The sequence below is a fragment of the Gasterosteus aculeatus genome, chromosome 2 (genome assembly GCF_964276395.1).
Source record: "Gasterosteus aculeatus chromosome 2, fGasAcu3.hap1.1, whole genome shotgun sequence".
NCBI classification, from domain to species: domain Eukaryota; kingdom Metazoa; phylum Chordata; class Actinopteri; order Perciformes; family Gasterosteidae; genus Gasterosteus; species Gasterosteus aculeatus.
In genome coordinates, this window is record NC_135689.1 from 3,952,567 (window position 1) to 3,962,798 (window position 10,232).

Genomic DNA, 10,232 nt, shown 5'->3' on the forward strand with positions numbered 1-10,232 from the left:
ATGTTACCAAAATAAAATAAAAGACAAATGCTGCAAGTGCGATGTCAGTACAGCCTATATGGGGGGAGAGGGGGGAGAGAGGGGGCGGAGGGGGGCGACTTTGAGATGACATTGAGGCTGTGTAGATGGGAGTTGAGTCTCTGGTTGTTGATGTTAGACAGTCGCACAAGGCGAAGCGGCTGCTGCCCGTGTTGATTCAGCCTCCTCCTCCTCCTCCTCCTCCTCTTCCTCTTCCTCCTCCTGGTCTTCAGCACTGTTCCCCGCTGGACAGCTCCTGCCTGGACACCTCTAACGCTGCATGGTCCCTTTAAGTCTTTTAATGGAAGTAAAACCTATTTATGTTCCAAGAAATATTGGGAGTTTACAACTTCATCCGCAGGAGGAATCTACGGATACCTCGTTTCGACATTTGTGGCAGGCAGCGAATCCTCGGCGGCACAGATCCCAGAACCATTGTGAGTAAACTGGCTGCTGAATGATTGCGTCTGTCCGTGTGTGTGCGCGTGTGTGTGTGTGTGTGCGCGCGTTTGAATCTTCACACAAACGAGTCCGGCTAATGCAGGCTTCTTTATTGTTCGCCTTAGCGGCGGCGGTGAGTGTGATTAAATTGTAAATGAGGCTGTCAACGCGTTGCTGTGGTCAGTGTAATGACTGCACGATGAGCTCTGCGCCGACACGCTACAGCCAATTAAATATCGACTTGATTGCTGTTCGCCAGTGGATTTGGAGGGTGCGAACGTGGAGACGCACTCTGGTGCGTTTATTAACGGGTTTGGTTGTAAATGAATCGCGTAGAACCCTGTGGCTGTTTGTGCAGCCTGGTGCGTAAAGCTTTTACGCATTGGACATCCCTTTGTCTCCACTGTGCGTTTTGTGTTCCAGTTTATTTGAGACCTCTCTGTATGCCCGCTGCTTGCTATTCAGTGTACGTGGATATCAGTTTGAGGGAATCTGCAGGTGGTAATTGCTGGACTGCACTTCATTATGCGTAATTATCATAGGCTGTGTGCTATTGCCATGGCGCGTCTGGCGCTAGAAGTGCATCTTTCGGATCCTCTAATTGAAGTTGTCTTTTTTTAATTCGTCAGCAAAATCGACATCCGCTTTGATTTTGTGTTTTTGTTTTTGCCTATTTATTTCCAGACTTTGTTTAGGCTTATCACGTGCGCGCTGATCTCGTTCGGGCTGCTGTTAATTTACGCGCAATCTGTCGTCGGTCTGTGTTTGACTTATGGGATCGAGTCCAGCATGACTTTGCCTTCGATGGTTTTATTGGTGTTTGTTCTGAATGAAAAAAAAAAACCTGACCGAGAGCCAAACATTCATGAGATGATTCAGTGTGCGCTTTGAAATGCTGTTTCAGTGAAACCGTGCGTGTGTTAAATGGCATCGTCTGATTGTACTTGTCGGGGAGTAAATACATATTGTGCAAAATGTGTTTGCATTTCTAATAACCACAAATTCAGCGCCTCCTGAAAGGGGGAAAGAGAGAGAGAGAGAAAAACACCGACCAAATGCTCTGTTCACGATTCCAGGTTAACGTCGACTGACGAGCCGTGTGTGCACAGGCTTCATCTCCAGACGTTCGGTCCAAAGGTTTAAAAACCGCGAAGCTGCTGTCTGCGTGGACCGGTGCTGAAGCCTCCCGTTCGACTGCCAGAACCTCTGCCAAACCCAGAGACATGGCGACGAACGGCACCAAAACGGACGGACAGGTCACAGAACTGAACGAGGTGGCCACTAATAAAGACATGCCCGGGCCACTGGAAGTCGTGTCCGAGAAGCAGACGAATGAATTGCCCGAGAGAGAAACATGGGGAGGGAGATTTGATTTTCTCCTGTCGTGTGTGGGTTATGCAATCGGACTGGGCAACGTATGGAGATTTCCCTATCTCTGTGGAAAAAACGGTGGAGGTAAAAAAAATATATTTTATTTTTCTCTTATGAAAAACTGCACGGCCCATTGAGCTCCACGACGCGTTGACGAGTCGAGCAAACCTAATTGACCGTGACGTGCAAAGAAGGAATCTCACATACATTTACAAGCCTAATTAATTGACGTGCTGTGTTTTTAATGCGTCAGTGCAGTTTCAGCTTAATATTGGTCTCTTTCTCCAATGCATAACGTGCTCTACTTTTTTTTCCCATCCAGGAGCCTTCTTGATCCCCTATTTTTTGACTCTCATATTTGCTGGGATGCCCTTGTTCCTTCTGGAAACCGCCCTCGGTCAATACACCTCCATTGGAGGGCTTGGTGTGTGGAAACTGGCTCCTGTGTTTAAAGGTATCCTCACTTCTGAATATTTATGGACAGTTGTGTATTGTCTAAATATGTGTATGTTTATGGAAATCATTTTCAGGATTTATCGAGGCCACATATATCCAATGATAGCTTTTACTGCCTTTCTGTATGATAGGTGTGGGCCTCGCAGCAGCTGTCCTGTCCTTCTGGCTCAACATTTACTACATTGTAATTATTTCTTGGGCCATCTACTACCTGTACAACTCCTTCACCACTGTAAGTACTGCCCAGGGACACTCAGGTGACTCATAAAAAGAGACAGAACCGGCTTGGGTGAAGGTTCTTATCTGTCGGTTCATTCGGAATTCCAGCCTGCGATATTTGAAAATCTGACAAGGAGGGGGGGGGGGACGTGAAAAATAACACCAACACTGCCATTTTTTTTGTTTTACAGGAACTTCCATGGAGCTCATGTAACAATGCATGGAACACAGAAAAATGTTACACAAACCACTCCATTCTAGATACTACCAATCTCACCAGTTCAGTGTTGGAGTTTTGGGAGTAAGATATTGACTGCTTCTTCTGGCTCGCAGGAGTATAAAAGTATCCTGCATGCGTACCCCAAGATACATGAAAGCCTCTCGCTGCACGCCTCTTTCCCTGTCTCATTTCTGCTCGCTCTGACTTACAGGCGCAACATGCACGAAATGACCGATGGCTTGGAAAAACCAGGCCAGATTCGAGTGCCACTGGCAATCACACTGGCCATCGCCTGGGTCCTTGTGTACTTCTGTATCTGGAAAGGGGTTAGCTGGACAGGGAAGGTAAGACGTTTGCCAGATTTTTGGTATCCAAAACCTCTATTTGCTACACAGGTTCCCAAATGGCCAGTGCGTACGTGGCAGCAATGCAGTACAATTAAATCTAATATTACCTCATTAATCGTTTTCACCAGTCAGCATTGTCGAGATTGGTTTTAGAGTAAAAGAGGAGAGACATCAAACACTCATGTTCACTAATCCTTCTCTGCCTCATGGTGGCTCCTCTAATTCCAATTCTCCTGACACGGCGTCTCTGCCGAGTGTGGACTCACGATAGGAGGAGCAACACGCAGCCGCTCACCACAATCCGCTTCGGTCCTCTGCCTTCACTTGGAGCACTTTTCCCTCCCTCGTGGTGCCACATTTCGCAAAGTCGAGCTGGTCACGTGACCATGGCAAATACAATTTGTTTTAGCCACAAAACACCCACCCCCCCCCCCCATCGCCCCCGGGCACAGTTTGCACACAAGTGTCCTTGCACAGTGTGATAAATGCACATAGACATTCACGGTAAAGCCGCTTTTGCTTAATATTTGATTTGAAATATTTTGTGCGCGGAGGCCGAAGATAATAGATCCAGACAATTTTAAACCTCATTATAATTTCCGAACAGTGGCTAAATATCTACATTCTATATGCTTTCTAAATTTCCTTAAGATTTAATGGTGGTATCCCGCTGACCCTGCTGTCTCACATCATACAGGTCGTTTACTTCTCGGCTACATATCCCTACTTCATGCTGTTCATTCTCTTCATCCGTGGGGTGACTCTACCTGGAGCTAAAGAGGGCATTCTGTTCTACATCACCCCACAATTCGAAAAACTCAAGGAATCGGAGGTAATGACATATCATCGTGTGATTCATACCCGTGCGCTTCATGCCCCGGGGGAGCCGAGCTCGGCACCACGCGGCTAAAATGCTTGTGTTCCTTTGTCAGGTATGGCTGGATGCAGCTACCCAGATCTTTTTTTCCTATGGATTGGGATTGGGGTCACTTATAGCTCTGGGGAGCTATAACCCTTTCAAAAACAATGTGTACAGGTAAGACTGGTGGCGATTCACGAATAATGTTAATCTATGTGAAAAACAGGGAGAACGCTGCTGTATTCGATAAAAACGTAAAGATGGCAGTAATGAAATTTCTATTTTTCAATTTTATAGGCCTCTATTTAAGGATCCGTTTCAAGGGTATTTAGTAAAAACCTTTTAAGGGCCTTATCAATGTGAGTTGCTGCCGTGAATATAATAACAATCCAAGGAGACTGCAGTAGTGCTGCAGGCGGAAAAAACAACGACTATGATTGCAATGAGCGTTTTCTCCAGCAGCCCCGTGGTCTGGGTCACATACGCAATCAGTTACATAAAAAAATAGTTGCGTAGTTGTTTCACACGGATCAATCCCTCTACTTCTACATTTATGAAAGATACATTTTATTATTCGTCTCAAGCTCTCAAAGGAAATCGTTTGATTTCCGTCACCATCAATAAAAATAGGGGCTTTTTCCAAACATCTGTACGGTCAAACGGAACAAATCGCAGCTACTCTCTCAGATTTCAGGCTCTCTTGAAAGCACAATAAGGCAACAAAAAAAGTCAACTTAAATCTTTGACAACAGACCTACTTTATGTTCCCTCTCCCCCAGAGACTCCATCATCGTGTGCTGCATCAACTCGTGTACCAGCATGTTTGCTGGCTTTGTGATCTTCTCCATTGTCGGCTTCATGTCACATGTGACAAAGAGACCCATTGCCGACGTAGCAGCTTCAGGTAAATGCAGATTGCATATTTCTGTATGCGATCTGTCTGCACAGAAAAAAAAAGGGCCCCGTCATTGATACCGACAGCTAAACACAACATTCGTCATCACTTCCTCGCAAACGTGTGTGTGTTTGCGGTCATAACGGCGCACTATGACAATAACCCTGATGCAGTACGATTTTTATCGTCGCTATCCAGGTCCCGGCTTAGCTTTCCTGGCCTACCCGCAGGCGGTGACCGAGTTGCCCGTGTCTCCTCTCTGGGCCATTCTGTTCTTCTCCATGCTGCTCATGCTGGGGATAGACAGCCAGGTAAGGGGCTTCGAGATGATCCGCTTCATGGGCTGACCTAAATATTCAAATGCAGGTACATATCATGCAGCTCACCCTTGCTTTCTCCGTGATAAGCGTGCTATTTGCTTCTTGTGGACAGATATAGCTGAGCTTTGACATCAGCTGTCAAGTCTTTTTAATGCAGCTTTATCACCTCTGTGTGCCTGCAGGTTTCCATGTCTGTGTATATTTCGGTTTGAATAAGGCCATAGATGGGGGGAATAATGTAGTGATACATGCAGTTACACGCAGGCTTTGACCAGCACATGAAAGGGAAATATTTAAATGATAACCTAATTTTATATAGGGTTGGTAGTCTTTGCATATTAGCTATTTCCAAAATGGATGCTCTGTCATCATCAGCCAATCCCAAAACATTGAACTGCTTTTGGAGAACACATTTTGTCAATAATACATATATAATCCCAGACCATTAGTAAGTACACATTCAAACTTACGCTTTTCTTTTTTCAGTTCTGCACCGTGGAAGGCTTCATCACCGCCCTTGTGGACGAGTTCCCGAGAGCTCTCAGGGGCAGACGAGAGCTCTTCATCGCGGTCGTCTGTCTGGTGTCCTATTTGATCGGCCTTTCAAACATCACACAGGTACGGCGGCGGGGATTAAACAAATGAGGGCTCGAGTTGAAAGATGTAATTAAAAGATACATGCGAAATCAACGCATCTGCCGCGTGCGGCCGGCGAGAGGCCATTTTAACGTGGACCTGTGATAATGACATCAAATACAGTACCAGAGTATTTTGTGATGTATTGTAACACATTCCTCTTTGCACAGGGTGGAATCTACGTGTTCAAACTGTTTGACTACTACTCTGCCAGCGGAATGTGTCTGCTGTTCCTGGTCTTCTTTGAATGCATCTCCATATCCTGGTTTTACGGTGTGTTTCATCGCATGGAGAAAAATGAACAAAATAGTTTTGGCCCAAGAATTAAAACATTTTTTTTTTAATTTAAAACATTTTTTTTAAATTTAAAACAATTTTTTTTAATTTAAAACAATTTTTAAAAATTAAAACAAATTTTAAGAATGAGGTCAGTGAAATATGAAAAGTCGTCACATCCACTCGGAGGTATGTGCGCGGCTTCAAACGGCGGTTTAGCCTCAAGGTCACGCGCACTCCTGTGTTCCATCTCAGCGTCCTCGTCGTCACGCATGGCAGACCGGCAGCAAATTGAAATAAATTGGATATGAATATTTTCATCATTGATTCATTTGTCTCGCAGGTGTGAACAAGTTCTACGACAACATCGAAGAGATGATTGGCTACAGGCCCTGCATATGGTGGAAGATGTGCTGGGTCGTGTTCACCCCTCTCATCGTCGGCGTGAGTACTCCTCACTAATACAACCGTACATCTAAAGTCATGACACGACAAATGAAACAATAAATAAAGTCAATATTACCCGCCTGCAGCCACGGCAGGCGGAGACCGCGCTGCCTGTGGTCGGTGGTGTCAGGATGCGTAAAGCGTCTCGTGTCTCCCACAGGGGGTGTTCTTGTTCAGCGCCATACAAATGGTTCCTCTCAAAATGGGAGAGTACGTGTTCCCAGCATGGGGGCAGGGAGTGGGCTGGCTCATGGCGATGTCCTCCATGATTCTCATACCCGGATACATGGTCTACATGTACCTCGGACTCAAGGGCACGTACAAAGAGGTAAGAAGTGATTTGTCTGCTAGCTTGCGATGCTAACCTTTGCTACAAAGCTTTTTTCTTTGTGTAATTGACATGCGTGGTGCGTTTCTCTCGCAGCGACTGCGGATAATGCTCAAGCCCCCTGCGGTTGTCAGGCGACCTCAGGAGAACGGACCGGAGCAGCAGGCGGAGACCAACGCAGCGAACCTATCCAGCCCCATTAATCCCGCTAGCCCCACCAACCCGGCTCCCGCCAACCCCGCCAGCCCCACCAACCCAACCCCCGTCATCGCCACCAGCCCCGCGACCCCTGCCAACCCGGCCCCTCCGCCGGCTAACCCGGCCGCCGCCACTGCCGCCCCGGCAGCCGTCGTTAGCCCGGTGAACCCGGCGACCAGCCCCACCGCCAACATAACCATCAGCACAACCACCAGCACCACCAAGGCCAGTCCGGCTAACCCCATCGCTACAACTGTTAGCCCGACCGGCCCACCGCCCAACCCAGCCGGCCCGACGGAGCCTGTGAACCCCCCGAAGCCAACCAGCCCGACCTCTAACCTGACCAACGCCGAGGCCAACGTGTAGACAACCAAGAAACCCTCGTGGAGCATGTAGACAAAAGAGAACATTACAAAGGACTTCCAAGATTTTAATTGATTCACCTACCTCCAGGGGCAATATGTGATCAAAACCCATTTTCAAACCGTGTTTCATTTTTCCGCATTTGTGAGAGCAAGCCAATGATGTCTTATTGTTGGTTTGCATTCTGAAAACAATATCAAAGACTGTTAGTGTTCACAAATACAAAACCATAAATCTGAATTAAAAAAAAAAACAAGTGTAAACATGCTATGTAATACTGTGAGAAAAGAAGAAAAATACATAGAGATATAGATTAGAGATTTGTTGGATATCTTCATGATTCAAGTAAATACCGTGTGAATATAGTAGATGAAGTAGTGAACAAAATTGACATAATGGAAGGAGTGCGCGGGATGGCGTCAATTTTATTGTGGATGTTTACTAAACCTCACGCAGTTGTCTCTTTTCCAAACGTTGCACTCTGTGAGGTAAATACAGAAACCTGAGTAAGCACAATGCCAATAAGAAGTTCATGTTTAGCAGCTCTGTTGCAAAAGATTTTGTGTGTGAGAGAGACTGTTATTTTTCCTTCGTTTTTTTCAGTAAAAAAAAGGGAAAACTTTTATGTGATCGAAACATTTTTAGAATTATTTTTAGGATGTTTTATACTATACGTGTTGTGATGGAGGACCAAAATTTATAGGCTGACAAAAGCAAAAACTATGCCATTTAGTGTTCGGTTGGCAAAGCACAGGGTACAAAGACGTACAAAAGAGTTTAAAAAATGAATTTAAAAAAAAAGGGTTAGAAAAGTGATTTACAAACATCGACTACCCCTTAATGCCGACAGTCAATCCTGTTTACGTTTTGCATGCTTTCCTCAGGAACATCAGTGAAAAGTTTCTGAAATGTCTCCTGACATGAAAAAAAAATAGAAGAAGAAGAAGAGGAGGAAGAGGAACAGAGACGGCCTTAAGCCAATAAACCAATTCCAACTGAGCCATCGTCTGTTTACATGACTGGGCACAACTAAGAGATACAACTTTGTATGCTAGCACAAAAACCTGGACCAACTCTGTGTTTTAAGTACAGTCGTTATTCTTTTCTTCACGTGTGATGATCAATCGTAGTTTGATCGGTATGTATTCAGCAATACATATGTAGGTGTATAAGTGCAGGCCGGTAAGCGAGTGGTCTGTTCCTCTTTCTGTTTGTGTTGTCTTTGCTTTACTAGTGAAAAGCACAAAGCTTTAATTTCCCCCCAGACTTTTCGCCATGGCGTGTTGGGACAATGTTAGTTTGCTTCTTCGGCAGCTCCCGTGAAAGACATCTGGTTGAACGGAACATGTTTTCTTTGAAAAAGCGAAACAACTGAGCGGAAGTGTGAAATGGCTACAGTTCATGTCCTGTGAATTTTGTATAAAGTTACTCTACCACAGTTTTCTCTGGAACTTTGTTGTAAAACTGTACTGTGTGAAACATGTTACTGTGAATGTCTGTAATACATTGGAAGTTATTGTCTAAATGTTGAAAAAATGGAGTTGCTGTTTTCTGCAATAATATTTTGATCACAGAAGCTAAAGCACATATCTTACAGAAATATACGAAATGATGATGACAATGAAGATACTGACGATTATATTAAAAATAGAAACTATGTCTAGTAAAACAATATTGTTTTGTATATTTTTAACTGTCTCACTGCCTAATGTAAAACATAATATAAACATGATATGTATCTAAATGGTGTCACATGATAAAGCACGATTGTTATGTTATACAAACAGAAAAAGACTGAAAAAATAAAGAATTATAGAAAATATAAATGCAATGCATGCCTGGCATATGTCCCTTGTAGCAAGTAGCAGCCCTGTGCTCTTCAGCCGTTATCAGGGAAATGAGGTCAACCCATCGCATCACAAGAAGGATGCTGCGCTGAATCCTCTTGCAGTGATTGTTCCCTTTCTTGCAGTTGAACCAGAGAGTATTTCTAGTCAATAGATTAAACAAAAACAACAACAACAACAACAACGTAAGACTAATTGAATTACAAACAGGGCTTAAGTGGACGAAGAAGCAAAAGAAAAACGTGTTTTCTTCTGTAGTTTTGTCAGAATGAGGCCGGGTGAGACACGTCGAATTAAACCAAAAGCTCTCCTCAGTAGTTCTCGTTTTGAAGATGACACCCAGCTTGACTCTGAGAAAAAGGGGATCTAAACGTTGCAGAGAAATGAAACGTGCGTGAGGAGAGGAAGGCTCCTTCTTTGTGGTTTATCGAGTGTCAGGAAACAAGCTGAAAGAGAAGCCTCGGCAGGAAAGAACATCACCACGGAGCAGCTCCTGGCCCCGGGGGCCGGCGTGTTCACCCGCCCCATCTCCCCACACAGTTATCTGTGTGCGTGTGTGTGTGTGTGTGTGTGTGTGTGCGACCCCCCCCCCCCCCCCCCCCACCCCCCCACCTCCTGCAGTTGCTGCTTCCATTAGCTTCCAGTGGGATAAAAGAGACGGCACCAGCTGACACCACCACAATGCCTCGGCGTGGATAAAAGAATGAGATGTCCCCTCTGGTAGCTTGTGGCAAAGTGTGTGCGTCTGTGTGTGTGTGTGTGTGATGGAGAGAGAGAGAGAGAGAGAGAGAGAGAGAGAGAGGGGTTAGGAACAGAAAGCCTTGTGTTGGGCGGACGGGGGGTTTGAGTAACGCCCCTAATATAGCGGAAATAAACCAGCCCCTGATGGATGGCTCACTAGCCTCCTTTATTCCCGGCGGTGTCATTTAGCTTCATTACCTGTGAAAACCAGTCACCACCGAGACAACGCAAACTGATCTCTCACTTCCAC

At 45.3% G+C, this 10,232-nt stretch overlaps 1 protein-coding gene across 3 annotated transcripts; it reads left to right on the forward strand.

The window, feature by feature from the left end:
• The first annotated feature begins 100 nt into the window (after positions 1-100).
• On the forward strand, positions 101-9,220 carry LOC120828858 (sodium- and chloride-dependent GABA transporter 1). 3 transcript variants are annotated; one of them, XM_040192514.2, is made up of 15 exons: positions 101-455; positions 1,536-1,914; positions 2,153-2,284; positions 2,418-2,518; positions 2,697-2,806; positions 2,937-3,069; positions 3,770-3,904; positions 4,005-4,108; positions 4,711-4,835; positions 5,025-5,137; positions 5,633-5,764; positions 5,953-6,055; positions 6,402-6,502; positions 6,666-6,833; positions 6,930-9,220. In XM_040192514.2, the coding sequence occupies exons 2-15, from the start codon at positions 1,683-1,685 to the stop codon at positions 7,395-7,397; spliced, it is 2,157 nt and encodes a 718-aa protein (XP_040048448.2). In that variant the 5' UTR covers positions 101-455; positions 1,536-1,682; the 3' UTR covers positions 7,398-9,220. The 3 variants fall into 3 exon arrangements, with proteins under 3 accessions (XP_040048448.2, XP_077942680.1, XP_077942671.1); XM_078086554.1 differs by lacking the exon at positions 101-455 and adding an exon at positions 542-592; XM_078086545.1 differs by lacking the exon at positions 101-455 and adding an exon at positions 595-754.
• Positions 9,221-10,232: the final 1,012 nt, after the last annotated feature.

Excerpts from the sequence above, each read along its gene's own strand:
- LOC120828858 (XM_040192514.2), top strand. The coding sequence starts at position 1,683 with ATGGCGACGAACGGCACCAAAACGGACGGACAGGTCACAGAACTGAAC. Across the intron at positions 6,503-6,665 it reads TCACCCCTCTCATCGTCGGC|GGGGTGTTCTTGTTCAGCGC; the intron begins GTGAGTACTCCT and ends TGTCTCCCACAG. Across the intron at positions 6,834-6,929 it reads TCAAGGGCACGTACAAAGAG|CGACTGCGGATAATGCTCAA; the intron begins GTAAGAAGTGAT and ends TTTCTCTCGCAG.